The sequence below is a fragment of the Camelus dromedarius genome, chromosome 28 (assembly GCF_036321535.1).
Source record: "Camelus dromedarius isolate mCamDro1 chromosome 28, mCamDro1.pat, whole genome shotgun sequence".
Lineage (NCBI taxonomy): Eukaryota > Metazoa > Chordata > Mammalia > Artiodactyla > Camelidae > Camelus > Camelus dromedarius.
In genome coordinates, this window is record NC_087463.1 from 7299321 (window position 1) to 7317674 (window position 18354).

Here is an 18354-nt window from a genome sequence, read left to right on the forward strand (position 1 = left end):
AAAAGAAGACTGCCAACTAGAGATATTTCCCTCAGATTACAAAGGCGTAGAATTATGTTACTTTTAACTGTGCTCTACCAGAAGGTCTGGCCTTGGGAAAAGATGGCAAAAAAACAACAACAACAACAAAAAAAAACCCTCTGATATGAACATTTTTATTTTGCCTACAGTGCTGTGATCTAGCTCAACAACTGCACAACTGCTTTCATCTTAATCTTTCATTTTTCTTGTTTTGTCCTCTTGTATAGAAATGGTTAGTGTCACAGTTTCATTATCAGTAATAAAAAGACATAAATATCTACGCCTTAGAGGCCACGGCCAAAAAAGCAAAAACAAAGCCTGAGGTAAAGTTGATCTAAGAAACAACCATTTTGGGTTCTACATTTTGGCAAAAAATAGGGCTTTAAAAAAAAAAGGTAAAATCCATGCATGTTACCTACTTGCTATGTGTTTGACGATTATTTCTTGTGATGTAAATTTAAATTAACCTGTGTGTATATCAGTTACATAAAACCAACAAATGACTACATTCTTAAAGCAGGTACATTACATTCATCAGAAAAAGACCCTAATCTTTTTCACCATTTCCCACCTATTTGAACAATTCAAGAATGTGAATAGAGAGTGAGAAACAGGTAACAGATATTTTCTTAGGAACTTATTGATAAAGGAAAACCTCTTTGGAAGGAAAGAGACTTCAGTAAGACTTCTATTCCTATAGACAAATGCTGGGAACCAACTTTATGCTACAGCACTGTAAAGGGTAGGACTTCATACAGAACAAGAAATAGAGCAAGTTATCTATAGTGAGTAACATTGTAAAATAGCCAAAAACTTTAAAGCCACAGGGAGTTAAGAACAGTAGACTGCGAGATGAAAAGTATATAATAGTTCAGGAATTTTGGAATTCTAAAACTTCACTTTTATCTTTAAATCAATATATTATGGATTTCATGATTCAATAAATTATCATCCTTAATTAGAAAGGAGAAGTAAATTCCTTACCCTCCATCCGAAAGAGCAAACTGGAAATTCTGGAAAAGCTAAGAGTTTGTGGGGTTTTTGCTTTGCTTTATTTTTTTAGAGAGGGTGGGAAGACATCATTTTGGGGGAAATTTAGTTGCAGAAAAATCTAAAATTGCTTTATGTGGAGTTAATGAATCCTCACTCCCAGCATTATTACAAAGGGCCCTTACACATCTCAACCAACAGGGAAATTCTGGGTCTATTATGGATCTCATGGCAGCAAACCAACTGACACTGAAGGCAACAGGCTAATACACTCTGGTCAGATCCTCTGTGAATCAGAAGTGGCCCAAAGAACTCTGAAAATCCATTTCTGCTGAGCACAGCTGAGAAAGTCATGTCTGAACCATCTTCAGGCTATCCTTAAATACAGGGCAAACTGCCTTGGTAGTGGTACTTCCCAGGGTATCTTAAGCAGCAATCTTACGCCAGGAGGAAACAGCAAGGGTGGGGGTCACACACTCTAACATTATTATTTTTTTTAAGTTAACCTTAAGTCAGTACACCTTCCAGAGCTTTCTTTTTTTTGATGTTAGTGAATTCCAGTTATGACTCTTAATTGTCAAGCTGCTTAAAAATGGCATACTAACTGAACCACCAAATTAGGACTCCGGCAGAATAAAAAATTTACTCTGAAGGGCTGCCCAAGAAAGGAAAATGTCCGCAAGCAAATTAATCTTTTACTGAGATCTTGAGATATAAACAACAGAATCATTGAACACTATTAAAATGTATGCAGATAAATAACCCCCTAGTGTTAAGATTTTTCTATGAGTGTATATGTATATATAAATCCATACATACACATTATATATTCCCTACTAAAAAGATTTAAGGCAATTATGCTATATATAAAGTTAGCTATAATATGCAAGGTAAAACAGGTCCTACTCAAATTCTGTGAACACATTAGACAAGTTCTTATCATAAAAGCTATCACGAGGCTATCAATGCCGAGTGTAGCTCACCTTTCCTGGTTGAGGCTCCAAACACAGGAATTCCACTCCAAGAGATAATTTGTCCCTCAGTTGCATACACAAAAGGTAGTCTGAACAGACAAAATATTTATGAAAACTTGAAAAGGAAGACAGAAAAGGAACTCAATAGTATTCTGACAACCTCTAGACATCACACATTATCATTACTACTCTTGATTGTACTAAATACAACAATCCAATAGGCTCCAATGTGGAAACGGGGTGAATATTATGGGGAAATCACTGGCTGCAATTGCCAGAAAAGTTCATAACCCTAAATATAATTTAAAACAGAACCTGATGGTTTATGTACTATTTGATCATCACAAAGACATTTTAACTGAAGAGAATCTGAGTCATTTGTAAGATTTAAGTGATTGACCAATCTAAATAACATCGACCTTCACGATGAGGAAAGTAGGACCCTGGGCACGAACAGCACCGTCCTTTTTGGTCTTTAGTAAAAGTTCAAAGGAGAGAAACACTGATGTATGCAGATAAAACATGGCTGGCAAGGAAGAGGGCAACCAGCAAAACCACTAGGGATACATGCTGTCAAGGAGAGGAAGAATAAAATTCAGCTGATGAGCATAATGGATTTAGTAAAGTAAAGCTCATGAAGGAAAGAAAATGAGCAATGATTTGTTATGTCTAAACACCAATGTGTTGCATCAGAGTAAGAGAAAAGATCACGGTTGCTTATGTCCACAGACTACTTAGTTATCTAAAGAGACACGGGGAACGGTGGAGGGGGTGGCAAACTGAAACGAATGTTTAGCTATGATAGCAAAGACCATACATAAAGACAGATTTTAAGTACAGTGAGGATTGTCTTATGTTACATTATATCCCACCATCAACCACACCAGGAGGGTGCTGATTATTGAATAAATGCTCAAAGTATTTAGTTATTTAAAAAAAGAGAAAGATGTTAAAGGTATATTTGGACAGCTTTTGGAAGAGGTAGAGAAACCAACTGGGTATATATACTCTTTTATTTGATTTCAACTAACTAGCAAGAAACTAGACTGATTGTTTTTCACCTTCAAAATCTTAGTCTTGATGAAACTGACAATAAAGGCACAAATAAAGTGAACAAAGGAGAAAATCTGGCAATGTTTAAAAGGTAGGTGAATCAAGCGAAACTAGGTATGATTTAAGGTTAAATAAAAGTAGATATTAACAATTTGCAAATACATACTCAGAATACAGAATAAGAGTAAAAGTACAAAATAAGAATATCTAGCTTTCAAGAAAAATTGGGCAGATTTCCTTCTGGCAAAGTGGTAGGTCCTGAGAGAGAAAGTTAACCCCCAAAAGACAGCTTGCGGGTCAGTACCAAATCCCAGTCACATTTCTATTACTCAACATCTATCACACTGGCTGGGGAAGGGACAGGCATCAATAAATGCTTACTGAATGAATATGTATCATGATGTATAATTAGCATTCTAACTAGAGTAGTTCAAACCTAGCCAGGAAAGTCAAACTTTTTTTTAAGCAATAAAACTTTTTAAAAAAAGTAATCTATGTGGAACTCCAATACAGAATAAATATGAAGCTCACCCTGGTTAGACCAGACAGTGGGAACTACAATTCCCTAAAACAGCCCTAAGGTGTACGTAATCCACTGTGAAAACCACCCTTCATCTTAGAAATGGGCTAGAAAACACCATCACTCAGTTCTCATGTTGTTAAACTGAGGAAATTACCCCCACTGTGTACAAGATTTTCTAAATGATGCTGCTAATTTAAATAAAGGCAAAATTCTAGGCCAGAGATCCTATCACGGAAAAGAATGAAAACAAACTCTATAAAGGAAAATAACAATCAGCCAAAATTAGGCCACAGTGGACAGAATAGGATGCAAAAACAGCACCTCATTAAAAAGCAAATAAGATCATGAAACATATTCATGCAAATGTAACCACCACGAAGTCAACTGCTCAACAGGTCTAACTGCTCAACACAATAGGTGTTTCCAAAGAGTTCAGTGCCAGTTTCATACTGCACAGAAGAATCCCACCGTAGCCGCAGTGATGTGTTCTGCCTCTGAAATGTTAGAGATGGCACAGCTTCACAACCTATCAACGCAGGAGTAACTGCCAGGACCTCCCACCACTTCTGAAGCTGTTCTCTATCCCCAGACCTGTTCCCCAACATCACTGCAAGTTCTCGAGTAAACACTTCCAAAGGGCAGAGCCCCCACTGGTTATTTCCAACAGGTCTGACGGTGGTAACACCTAAGACATTTACTCTGCCCACAAGATGGGCTGCAGAAGCAGTAATTAGCGGGCAGCAGGACATCTGGAAGCAAGCAGCTAGTCCCTACAATGCTGAAAATTTGCCCAAGGCAGAATTAAAGAAATGGTTGTAAAATTAACAGGTACTGACTTGGTGCAAACTTTTTACAGTAAGGGCTTGAGGAAGGAGTGTTAGTAAGAATGACGCATGAAGCAGTCTATCACAAATTAAGGCCACCTTCAACTACTATAAACTGTAGAGCTGATCTGGTCCTCAAGTTTGGATCTGTGTAGAGGTTTCTGTATAAAGCATTAATACCCAATAATGAGTTTCCTTTAAAATGAGCCTTTGCATTTGGTGCCGTTCTGCATGCCAGGAATCCCTGTTTTCCCTGGCTCTCCACACGGCTTGCTCCTCTCTCACATCAAGTGTTGGCTCAAGCATCACTACCTTGGAGAAGCCGCCTTCCCTCTGCTGTGCTCCGTCACAGTACCCTGTTCATCTCCTTCATAGACAAATAAGCTCATTAAGCGTCATAGAAACTGCTGTCTCAGCAAAGGCAGGGATCGTATCCGTCTTACTCACCTTCACCCAAAGGCCAAGAAACTGCCTGGCACACATAACAGGTGAACAATAAATATTTGCTGAATGAATAAAAAATTACTGCATCAAGTTTACATGAACACATATATGCACACACACATACAGGGAAACGGGGAACATCTAATAAAAAACCAAATGCTGAAAATATTGACAATAACACCTGTAGAGACAGGTGAGTATGTCTTCAAAAAAACAAGTACCAAAGATAATCTGTCTTCAAAAATATGAAAACGTACTAGAAGGGAACCAGGAGTGGTTATTTTCCATTTCTATTGAGATGCAAACAAGAAATGTTTAAACTGCAATGAGTTAACAACAGACATACGGATTATCTGCTGCAGAACGGACTTCTAACCGAGATTCTGAAATCTCCTGTCACTGCAGGGTGTAAAGCATGAGTGGTTCTAACAGTCACCACATATTCGGAGTAGTTAAGAACGACTCAGACTGTAGGTAATCATAATTAATTATAATTATAAAAAACTTGCTTAACTGTTTCTCCCCCCGTTTTTAAAATTTGAAATTCATAATTATGTAAAATAACACAGATTTTATAAATTTAATACAACATACCTTAAAAACAGATGGCCTTTTATCTGCTGATCAGACCTCAGCAGTACTTTTTCTAGATATTCTGCAGAAGCAATTACATTTACAAAAGGTCCATTTCATAATACAATCTGGTAAAACTAAATCCAATGAAACTCAACCCAAAGAGCACTAGGTCTGCTACTGAAGTATTTTAAAGTATCTTTTAAAAGAGGTTTCTATATCTATAGATTGAGTTTTTAAACTGGATAAACATATTGAAATAATTGTAGTTTATCCCTGAAAATAATTATACTGCCACCTGTGCATTCTGTATGAGGTGTAGAGATAAATCAAAAGGCTGCTAGGTTACACAAGTCTATTATCTGTTGAAACTGAAATCTGGTGTAAGACAAAGGGACTCAGTCCATGTGAATCCTCCCTGCACCCCAGAGTTACTGGCGCCGGCAGTTTCAGTGCACCCATTATTGGTGCTGGATGTCAGGCTACGCTGTTTTGGTATCAGGACAAAAGTGGAAAAGGAGAAGAGGTTTGGAAAGATTTTCCACAAGGTTTCCCTATAATCAGATTTAGCAGTAAGTAAACAAACACAAAAAGAATGAATATTTAAGACCCACTGAACACATTAAGGTCAACGATTTCGAACGTTAATCCACTTTTCTTCCCCCAACAGTTTATTTTTGGTAAAAGGCAGAAAAAGTAGTTTTTCTACAAGGGAAATCTGCTTCTAAATGATAATTTGAAAATCTTGATATATATTATATATTAAAAAAAGACACACAAAAATAACGAAGAAGTGGGAATAACAGATTAGGTACTGTAACTTTATAAAGGCTTGCCTAAGTCAAGAAGCAGCACGCACACACCTAACTTATGCAAACTAAAAATGTATATAAACAGCACAACACTGATACTGGGTCATGATACATTACCTGTACACATAACTACTGCTGTTATTAATAAACCTTTGGGACACTCGGTTTTATGCCCAACAAGACATCAGCAAGTCTTTAAAATCTTCTCTTCCTCCTTTATGGGAGGATACTTCTAGACACTAATTTTCCCATCTAATATTCGAACATAGGAAACTGATTCCACAAGGTGCTTTAATTGATGAGACCTCAAGTGCTGTTTTCTGTCTTGAATTTTTGGATAGTAAACAGTCCATGGGGACCACACACAAACACTATGACAGAAGAGTTGGTACATTAAGTCTTTTGATGGGACTTGATCGGTGACGAGGCTTTACGACATGCTTGAGCAACGCACTGAAGGGGAGCCCATCTGAGTTAATACTTTGTCCAACCATTGTAGAGGTCCATTCAGATGAAGTTCAATCCAGCAAGGAGTACTTGTTACCGTCTGCCTTCTGTTTAAAAGAATGCAAGAAAATAATCATGAAGTTAAAAGAATAACAAGACTACGTAAGAAATTCAGAGAAAAAGCTGTATATACTAAAACCTAGAACCTTCTGAACAAGTACCAAATTTAGGTATCTGTTATTTTGAAAACTGTTCAATCCTCAAAGTCTAACAGAGTACTTCTGATGAATTATTTTCTTTTAAAGAGATTTATAAAAACATTCTTTCCCCCTCAAATTAAAATTAGTCTGGTAACATTATTTACAATCCAAAATGGAACACCTTTAAGAGAGAATGTAGTCACTATAATCACTGCCAGCGCAGAAGACACTAACCAGCACCATCCGGATTATACAGAGTCACCCCACTTACTCATCATCCACAGAACAGAAGAGCGTCAAATAGCAAATGAGGTCTAAATGGAACACGGTTCAAATTTAAAGTGTATCAAAACAAAACAGAACCCTGACCCAAGTGTATCACAGAATGTGAAGAGCTGGAGCTCAACTCTCCCTGGCACAGCCAACAAACAGCACCCCTTTTAGCAGCACCACGCAGGGTTTTAACAGGAGACACCTCCAGTACGTCAACAAAATGAGCTACCCTCTGGGGGTCACAAGCTGTTCAATGACATCCTGTCACTTCTACATACTGATTTTAGTTTTGTCTTATTTATTATATACAGCAAGTCAGTAAGTCTTGTTTCTTGCTCGTTTCTTCAACATGACAGCATTTCAAAGATGAGAAAAGGCCAATAGCAACCGTCCACTTTCAAGTGACACATGCTCAATATAATTTAAAACTCAATATAATTTTCAGTAGCAGAAGGTGTCAGTGCCCCACTATACCCTTCAGATTTTTAAGTGTTCTCTAGCCAACCTCCAACTGTAGGTATCTGCATTTCTGTGCCTGAGAACTTCTCTGTTCTGTCCGCATACATAGCAGACTAACAGTGCCAGGAAATTAACGTCCCTAGGAACAGCCTTCAACCAATGACACAGGAATTGGCATTTAAATGCTAGGTTTCCTTTTTCCTCTGGGCGGGATAGTTCAGTGTGTTCTTTACTGTTTTCCTAAGGGAATAGCTCTAGTGATCCACCCACTATCGTGATGGCTTAAGAATGGTACTGGCTGCCTTCCCTCCCCTACCTCCCATGCCTACTTCCTCCTTCCTTACTAGCATTCCCTCTATTTCTGAAATAAACCCCCTGCATGCGAACCCTTGTCTCAGGGTCTGAGACACACATGATCTGTCCCCCTACCCGTTTACTCATTTCAGTACTAGTGCACGTAACTGAGACATATTTCTCAATTAACTACGAATTCTTTATACATCTATTATTTCCTGCTTACTACATTTCCTGATTTTTATGCTGACAATCCAGGTGGCACTAAAGAAATTGAATAATAGTTTTAGAACCCAACCATCAGACCTACCTCCTCAGCTCCAGTGTCATTAAGGATAAAGGTTCCATAGTTCACAGATGTATGGGTATCTGAGTTATTCTGATCTATAAATGTTAAAGGAAACTACTCTGTTATCCAAAGTAGCTGTACCTGACCCCATTACCCATGAAAACATACTGTATATTACTGTCTCTCATAATTATAGATTTTAAATTATCTTTGGGTTAAAGAACAGCAGAGTTCACAGTGAATAAAGGGCAGTATCTCTCTCTGCCAATCAAAACTGGTCTTAACAAGAGACCCATAGATATACATGGAATTCTGACCTACGCAGTTCGCATTTAATGTCACTGAATTTCTACCATGTTCTGCAACATTCGAATCTTTTGAAGGAAAAAAAAGTCTGACCTAATAAACTGTTATCAGATAGTACTATTTGAATCCAATTTTAATATCAACTCAAGTCCAAAGGAAAAAAGAAACTCAGCATTCTTTAAAGTTATCACATCTCAAAAAGGAAATGATTAAAACAAAAGAGAACTACAGCAAAGTCAAAAAATGGATTCTTCTACTAATGTAACTTGGGCAAAATAGTGACAATAGTCTTCATTCTAGGATGTAAGTATGTAACACATAACATACTTTTATAAAAGTATTTAACCAGCAGATCTCAAGTCTCACCATCTCAAAAGTCATATACCTCACAAACCTGGTTTAAGACAGGGAGTCAAATTCAAATGAAATGAAATAAATTCTGAAGAGGGGCCCAAACTGCTGGATGAAACAGGAATACTGTTACTATGTGCATATCTTCTTAAGCAGGCATTCAGAGAGTAAGTAATATGAATTAGAGAAAGATTTTGTATTTTACTTATACTTCCATTCTGCAATATGCTGATGAAATCTTCCCTTTCTTTGATGTGGAATCTAATCGTTTAATTTAGCAATAACCTAATCTATCATATCCCGATGACAGATCAGGTTTTGTAAAACTCAACTACGTAACTGCTACTACTATCCTTAGAGAAGAGGCTAAGAGTCAAGGAGAGCTTTCCTCAAGTCCTGTCTCTACCACTTAGAATGTGTCCTTGGGCAAATTATCAAATCTTTTTGAGCCGATTTCCAAGTAAGTATTAGTTTGGACCATTTTTTACCTACAGAGATTGCAACCTTATAAAGAAAGGATAAAAACAGAAACAGTAATTCTTAGCCATGTTGAAAGGTATGAGATACTGCACTTAAAACACAGCACAGTAACCCCTTCACTTAACAAGTATCCCCTTCTATTACTGAATAAAGTTCTACCTTTTAACGTTATACAAATAAGTTGTCTCAACTTATTTGTCCAGCCTTATTCTTTATTTTTTATACTGTCAAACTGAACAGCATTCTATTGCCAGCATCATCATTTCCCAGCCCCTCAAACCTATGACTACTGAAATCCGATGCATCTTTCAGAACCTAGATCCTGTGCGGTCTCTACCTCCCCCAGCCCCCGTGAACCATCTCTCCTTCCATGAACTGACCTAACCCTTCAGGTACACCATTTATGGTATTTAACACTGCATTCTGTTACAGGGCTTGTCCGTACACGTTTTAGGTCTATGTCTACAATGCCAGCACAGGACTTTGCAACAGTTTTGAATTTAGAGGCCACCCGCTTTCTTTTGTTATTTTACATAAAGATCTGCTGACTCTGTAAACCTCGATGAAAAGAAATGTATGTGAACCCCAGAGGACAAAAAGAATGGAGAAAAAACAATTACACTGTGGAAATTTAAGAACTGAATATGTTATTTCATACCGGTATTCTGCTCCCCACCCTTTCACAAAACTCATTCTTATGGTGCACATTCTAGTTAGCTGATATACGGCTTCAAAACCCTGATTAACAGACTGAGCCAGAAGAGCAGCAAATTCCTGGTTGTTGAAGATCTTCAAATTGCAGCCTATGATTGAAAAGAGTAAAACAAAATTGTGTGAAAAAGAAAATCACTATAATATAAAAGGGCTATAGATTAACAGAATATGATCTAATTCCTAAAGTTAATAGCAACTAGAAAAACTCAGCCAGTTGAGAGAAGTGTATTTACGTTGTTGTATCCGTACCTGGTGGAATTTTGCACACTGTTGCAGGGTGCCAGCCGTATCTCTGATTACAATTGGGGCTCTGCACAAAGATTGCACTATCACTTAGGCACTCAGCAAAAACTTCCCCACCTATGTAATATAAGCGCACTCCTCTTCCTAAAACAAAATACGTATGGGATTAGTTTTACAACATTTACTATTTTAGCATGACTATGGAAGAATCTTCCTAGAGGAATACAAAAATGATACAAAGCGTTTTGATGACCTTTCCCATAGTCCATAGCTATGCTTTTCTGAAATCTAACTTCGAAACATACCACACTATATATTTTCCCAAGTATTTTTTTAACAATGACTTCATTGATTTGTAAAGATAATATATGCTCATTAAAAGTACTTAAACAATGTAGAAAAGTGCATGGATAGCAAAATAAAGAATTTCATACAAATTACACATTATTTTTAAATAAGTAAAAGAAATTGAGTTAATCAGAAGTTAACTAATGTTTGAATAAGTATGCCTTCATTATCATAAACAGTATTTCCTAAAAGATCCCATTGAAGTTAAGAAAAAAGGTAATAAAAATTATCAAAAGGTTAGTCATTTTCCCCCTTTAACACAATACATTATGGTGGCTACCAGATCCCTATTTATACAAACAGAATTAAGAAAAAATTATATTGGGATATTTTAATATACCTCTTTGACAGGTAAGTTATATGTAAAATATTAGAGACATAAAAATTTGACATAAATTATACTTAAAATATTAGATACAAAAATTTTTTAAAAATTGTGAAAAGCAGAATTCTAAGACAGCACCTAAGATTCTCACCCATGTTGTGCAAACATCATCTCAATTATTCAATCAAATACTAAAACAGACTTTTCAGGTGTAATTAAGGTCTCAAATCAACTGATTGCAAGCTACAAAGACAATCTTTGGTGGGGCTGACTTAAGTGACAGGCCTTAAAAAGGATGGGGCCGGCTCTGGTAAAAGTGATTCAAAGTGTTGAATGAGAGGAATTCCACACAACAGCATCTCCATTGCTGACTGTGAAGATGGAGGGGGCCATGCGGCAAGGAATGCAGGAAGCTTCTAGTCGCTGAAAGCAGCCTCAGCTGACAGTCTGCAGGAAATGAGGATCTCAGTGCTACAACTTCAAAGAAGTGAACTCTGCAATCACCTGTGAGCTTGGAAGAGGACCTCAAGCCCCAGATGAGAACACAGCCCAGCTGACACCCTGACCTCCCCTTGTGAGGCCCTGAGGAGACTCCTAACCCACAGACACTGTGACAATAAATTTGTGCAGTTTCTGGCTGGTAAGTGTGTGGTAATATATTACACAGCAAAAGAAAATTAATAGAACAACCAATAAGACAGATTTAATACATAAATAAATATAGTACCTGGTGCCCTGTTCTCTTATGACTTCAGAATATTTATTTTAAAAAAGAGTCATACACTTCACCATCAGGAAAACATTAAGTCCAAAAAGTAGAGATTTTTCAGGCTATATTCTCTGATCAAAATCACCCAATAAACCAGAAATCAGAAGAAAGATGATGCAATAATTACAGCAATCTAAAATTTTGTAGAAGTAAATAAGGCAGGGTAAACTTTGCTAAATTTTTATGCAGAACCCTAATTAAAACACAGAAAAATCAGAACTACTTTAGTTAAAATGGGGTGGATATTCAGAGGCCTCTCTCACCTACAAGACACCTGAATACCTTAACAAGATAATATAAAGTTTACATGTCAAGCAAGATTTGAGAAATTCCACGCAAAGCCAACAGACTTCTGAAGTCACCAATACTTTGCAGTAACACCCTCACTCTGTGATCAGCATGATTTCTCATAGGAGATGATGGTTAATTAAATGGAAACAGAAGCAAACTATTATTAAAAAGTTACTTTAAGGTGATGAGAACTATGTCCAGGTATATTAGTGGCACTCAAACTAATTTTTTTTACCTCCTTTTCAAAAAAATCCTCAAGATTCCAAGGAGTTGTTGTTTATATGGATTACATCTATGGAAACTTACCATATTACATGTAAAACTGAGATTCAAAAAAAATTAATTCATTTGCAACTAAAAATAATAATCCCACTATACACTAACATAAACAAGTTCATGAAAAATAACCATTTTCCAAAGCAAGAAAAGAATTAGTGAGAAGAGTAGCAATGTTTTATATTTTTTGCAAATCTCCTTCATTTTCGGCTTAAGAGAAGAGAGCAGAATTCTCTTCAGAGTCTACATTTAATTGCTTGCAAAACTGCAAGCCTTGTAGCCTCTGGAACACTTCCCTGCACAGTCATGAGAACGAGAGTGAAAATGGCCAACGGCACCTTAGTACCATTAGGAAAATAGCTTTCATCTCACAAACCTGCTCAAAGGGTGTCTGGGACCACCATATTTTGGGATCCTCTGAATTATTTTTGAACTATATTAAATGGTAGATCTTTGTTTTAGAGATCTTGCCTCAGATTTATGGTGTGCAGATTTGATTTAGTATATGAAGTCACTGAAAGGAGGGAAAAACTAGGAGATATAAACAAACTGAAGAAAAATTCATGACTTGTTAAAATTACAACCCTAACATCTGAACATGACAATTTTATGACTGGTAGAGACTCAGCAAAGTAAAGTTATTTCAACATGTATTTATTGAAGGACTTCCCAGTACTGACGGTGCCAGATAAAGAGAAGCCAAAGATGAAAGTCTGCAGATGGAAGGATCACCAGGATCTATTAAAAGTTGCGGAGCTGTGCACTTAAACGTGACTGCACTTAAGCTGACAGAGAAGGCAGGCTTTTTTGTACACAATCTCTTGATGTGGTAAACCACAAAGTGCTCACATTATGAGTATATGTCATTGGTTTTTCACACAAGGAAAAAAAAAAAACATACCTATATGTCTTCTTGTCATTTCTACTGTAGCATTTCTGTTGACATTGGAGAGTAAACCTAGGCAGAACCTCTCTGAATTTGATGGATCTGTGAAACCGTCTACAGTGAGTGAGGGCTGTGATGCATGGAAGGTCTCTCCAACCCTCTGGTTTAATTCATAATATGCTATTGAACACCAAAATGCAGGTTCTGAGTAAGTAACTGGCTGCAAATCTGGGAGGGGAAAAAAACCAAACCCATAAAAGTAAGAAATGTTGTGTGAACAATGCAAGCCAAGCCAAGAATAGATTGAATATCGTCATCTTTACATGTTCTGTGCCAGCCAACACTGGCAACAGCCCAGGAAACAGACTTCACGTCTACATCACCAGCTCCAGATTCCAAAGATCATACCAGATTTCCAATTTCTCAAATTTCCCCCATCTCGTTAAGTCATCCAAACCTCCCAACATCATTTTTAGCCTTTACGGTGGATCACTTGTTCTACTAGCAGTTTTCCCTCAGTTGCACCACAGGTAAAGTCAATCAGTTTGCATTATAAAGGTAACTTGGGGCAGGATAAAGTGGAATAAAGTTGATGCAAGGATTAATGAGTCAAAAGCCACAAGAAAAAAGATTCTGCGTAATAGGATACAAAATTAACATATTTTTGATATTTGTCTGTTTTAACATGAGATTCTCACTGAGCTACCCTAGTTACAAAAACAGAAAAAAACCACATACACAAGAAACAGAAAGTTATAAAACATATAGTATGCAAGTAGAAATAGAATATTAATCAAAAGAATCCACATATTCCAGAGGAAAATGAGGATCACATGTATTTAAGTTCTATAATTTTGATTAAAATGCATTATAAGGAATATCATGAAAAAAATGACAATTCTGTATAAATTCTGAATGTGTAGAAACTGAAGAGAAACTGTGAAATAGCAGGTTAAAATAAAGGCCAAGAATAAACTACAGAAGGTATAGACACATGTGTACACACACACACACACATCTCCCACATCACATGCACATATTTGTGATAATGATATATACATGTATATTTATACACACTTCATAGTAATAATTGTTATTATAGCAATTAATAATTGCAATTGCTATTTTTAAATGTTTCATAAAATGAACATAACCTTAAAAATCTAGCCATGTAGGCCATAAATTTTCCATGAATAAAGAATATGATTTCCATGAATAAAATGATTAATTTCTACATTCATATGTGCCAGGAGAAAAGAGCTTTAGTAATACTGAGGCGCATCATCAGTGTCAAAAAAGCACTAATTAGAACAATCATTGGATTATTCACTGAGATCTCTTTCTCATAGATATGGAAAATAATTACAAGAAAAGACACTTAATTAAATAAGTAATATAATATAAACACAGTAGGGAAAAGAATCTGCAACTTACCCAAACTATGATTAACAGGGGAAAGAGTAGTAGGAGACAGTTCTGCTGGAGATCCTGAAACAAAAGGATTCAATTTTAAAATAGCCATGGAAGTATTTCTAGAACTTCTGACCCCAAATAGTAATAAAATTGATTGCATCTGGTTGTAATCAATGATCACAAATAATACACAGATAATTTACATGCCAAGAATTCAACATGTATAACTGCTTTATGGAAGTTTAATTTTGGAAGCGTCAGTATATAAAAGACACAAGAGAGTCCTGGCTTCTAGCTACCCTGTCCCAAAGGCATCCGGTGTTACCAGTTCTTTGTGTACCTTTCCAGAAATATTCTAGGAACCACACAAACAAGTATTACTGTGTTCTGTGCCTCCCATTTCCTATATACAAGTGGTAATACACTTCTAAACTGTGCTTTTATATTACTTGTTCTATCAGAGATGTTGTGTCTCCTTATTTACTTATCAATCTATTTATCCACCAATTCATCCATTTATCTATTAGCTGCATAGCATTACATTATGGTCTATTATGATCCCATATTAATGGATATTCAGGTTATTTTCAATTTTTTGCTTTAAGAACCAAGATTCTAATGCCTAATCTTGCACATTTTGCATACTCTCAATCTTACCAGGACAGACTCTAAAGAAACTGCCAGATCAAAGGGCTGTCCGTGTGTGATTTTCCAAAACTGCCCTCTATAGAAGTTTACAGTTTACATTCCCAGTAACAACACGAACAGTGAAGGCAGGCTCATGTGTTAGTTTTGATAACTGAGAATGAGGTCTTAACAAGTATAGTTTTAATCTGTATCTCTCTTATAAATGACAGTGAGTAGCTTTATACTTGTTTCAATTTTATTTCCTTTCTATGAATAGTCTGTTCTTTACCTTTGCTCAATTTTCTATTGTGGTGTTGATCACTTTTTTCACTGACTTATAGAAAGGTCTCTGTATTTTAGCAATAATTAGTCCTTTCATGATATGGGACACAAGTATTCGGTCATCTGGCTTCATCCTAATTTTGATTAAGCAGTATTAAAAAAACTTTAATGTGATTTAATTTATCAATCATTTTGGGTATGTCATATTTTGATAAAACAGCGGTGACAGTGGAAATTCCTGTCTTACTCCTAACTTAAAGGGAATACTTCTAGTATATGTTCATTAAGTATGAGGCTTGCTTCGAGGATGAGAAAGATAAAATTATTTAGGAATTCTGCATCAATAATCTCAAGCAATACTAGTCTGTAGATGCACACTGCAAGTGCAATGTTATAAAGACAAGCTGGAAGCTTTACATCTTCCCTGTAACAGTTTAAATAGCATTGGAATAACATGTTCTTTAATAGTTTGCTAGAATTCCTGTGTGAAATCGTCTGCAGTCAATAATTTTCTAGAGTTTACTTCAAGATAGTTCTCTGTTCCTTCTATGAAAGTTGACTGTTAAGATAGCTCTATTTTCCGGAGTCAGTTTCAGCAAATTATATTTTCTTAGAAAATTAATTCATTTGTCAGTTTTAGGTAAAGTGGGTAAATCTAATCAAGCAAATAAGGAGGGGCACAAACACATAAAATTAGAGAAAGAAGGAAGAAACACAGACACAAGAAAAAAAGAATGAGATTACTTCACTCAACTCCATGCAAATAAATTTTAAAACATATTTGTTGTAAACTGCTGTTAAATAATCATTATGTAATTGTAGTATATAAATTTTGTTTTCTCATCATCATTCTCCACATATTTTGGGAATGTTATCTAAAAGAGCACGACCTACAGCTCCCACGCTTTAAGCACACAGTAATACCACTCTAACACAGACGCAGAGTAAGACAGATCAGACGCCCGTGCGCATCTCTCCCCTCTCCACACTGCTGTAACCACGACACAGAACACCAGGCAGCACAGGTGAACGGCAACCCCAGATAAACAAATGATCAAAAATAGAGAAGAGGTGATAATAAGCTGGTAAACAGCAGCCTTTCATAACAAAGTTCTTATGTTCTTTTTTCGTTCCTCAGTTTGAAAAATCTGTTGGCAAGTCACAGCAGGTACAACTCAGAAAGGTCAAAATATATTTAGAACAATGAACCAAAACTCACTGCTGTTTCCTGAAGCTGAGATAAAATAAACAAAGCCACTATTAGAAATGGAGGAAACTGCCCAATTTTTCATATCTTTTAAACTGTTTACTCCATTAAATACTTATTAGAAGCAACCAGCAGAGTCACAGTAGAAAACAGGAGAAAACCTCTTCCAGTGTATTTTGAGCCCACGATTACTACGACATTGAAGCTACAGGAAAACATGACAAGAAAACTAAAGACCAAAGTCTCTCATAAACATAGAGGTAAAAACACTTTAAAAACATTAGCAAATCAAACCCATAAATATTTTCAAAGTGTTAGTTATCATAACCAAATAAAGTCAAAGTGGGTATGTTATCAGAAAAATCACTTAGTGGAATTCACTTCAAAAAGGAGTAAAATTGTATGATCCTCTTAACAGATGCAGTCTGGATAAAATTCCACAGCCATTCATTAAAAACATTCAGAACACAAGGAACAGAAAGGATCATCTTCAGTCTCATAAAGAGAATCTATTAAAAATCCATAATTAACATCTTACTCATGGCAGGGAATTATTAAATGTGTTTCCTCTGTAACAAAAACAATACAAAAATGTCCATTCTTAGTATTTCTTTGGTTTTTGAAAAATTTTCTTGTGGGGCGGGGCGTAATTAGGTTTGTTTGTTTGTTTGTTTATTTATTTTAATAGAGGGACTAGGGATTGAACCCAGGACCTCGTGCATGCTAAGCATGCACTCTACTACTGAGCTTACCCTCCCATCTTTTCTTAGTATTTCTATTCAATAGTTTACTGGAAATCTTAGCCAGGATAGAAAAAAATAGAAAGCAGAAAGATTAAAAAAACAAGACATAAAACTGTCTTTGTTTGAGAGATGACAAGGTATACAGAAAATCTTAGTAATCTACAGAATACTATATACAAAAAGTGACCTTAGCAAAGTTGCAAGGAAAAGGATCAATATACAAAAATCAAATTTTATTCTACATCCTAGGAAGAATTAAAAATAAAATTGAAAATAACATTTATCACAGCACTAAAAATGTTAAAACAGTGAAGAATGCACCTAATGACAGATACGCTGTATGTCTATGCTAAAAACTGAAAAACAATGCAGAGAAGACACAGCCAATATGATCACTACCCTAAAGTTCTCAAACCTGACCCTTTATTCTTGACAAACATCCTCACTTCCCTATTTTATTGAGGAGATCCTAACCATGAAGATGAACCGCTTCTGCTTCTGGATCTCAATCCCTCAACTTATTTCTAATCTTTGCGCAATCAACCTTCTTCCTTTTTCTTAATGGTTAATCCATCTTTTTATATTTTCTTTAAATACACTCATACAGTATTTGCTATGAGTTAAGAACATTTAACTGCTTTACAAAAATTGACTCTGTTAACAACCCTATGAGTTAGGATACTATAATTACCCCTAATTTAGAGATGTGCCTAGGTCATCTAGCTCATACATGGTAGACAGACAATTCAAACTCAGGTAGTCTGGCTCAGAGTCCGACCATGCTCTCCTGATGGCACACATTTGGTTAGACAAGCCATCTCCTAAGTGGGGCTTGTAACCCTTGTCTAGGGGTACACAAAATGACTGGCTTGCAAGACAAAAACTTAGAACTAAATCAAACCGATTTCTTGTTATGT

The 18354-nt window shown here is 36.2% G+C and overlaps 1 protein-coding gene across 5 annotated transcripts in view; it reads right to left on the reverse strand.

Annotated features, from left to right (window-relative positions):
- Positions 1–402: 402 nt before the first annotated feature.
- The window catches only part of SMAD2 (SMAD family member 2), a 70454-nt gene continuing 52502 nt past the window's right edge, over positions 403–18354 (reverse strand). For 4 of the 5 annotated variants that reach the window (XM_031441962.2, XM_031441960.2, XM_064480322.1 and 1 more), the window contains 5 exons: positions 14600–14653; positions 13181–13393; positions 10277–10414; positions 9972–10116; positions 403–6768 (listed from right to left, as the gene is read on the reverse strand). In XM_031441962.2, the coding sequence (XP_031297822.1) occupies positions 6645–6768; positions 9972–10116; positions 10277–10414; positions 13181–13393; positions 14600–14653 (674 nt within the window). In that variant the 3' untranslated portion in view covers positions 403–6644. The remainder of the gene's footprint in view (positions 6769–9971; positions 10117–10276; positions 10415–13180; positions 13394–14599; positions 14654–18354) is intronic. The other variant, XM_064480323.1, reaches the window with a different exon arrangement.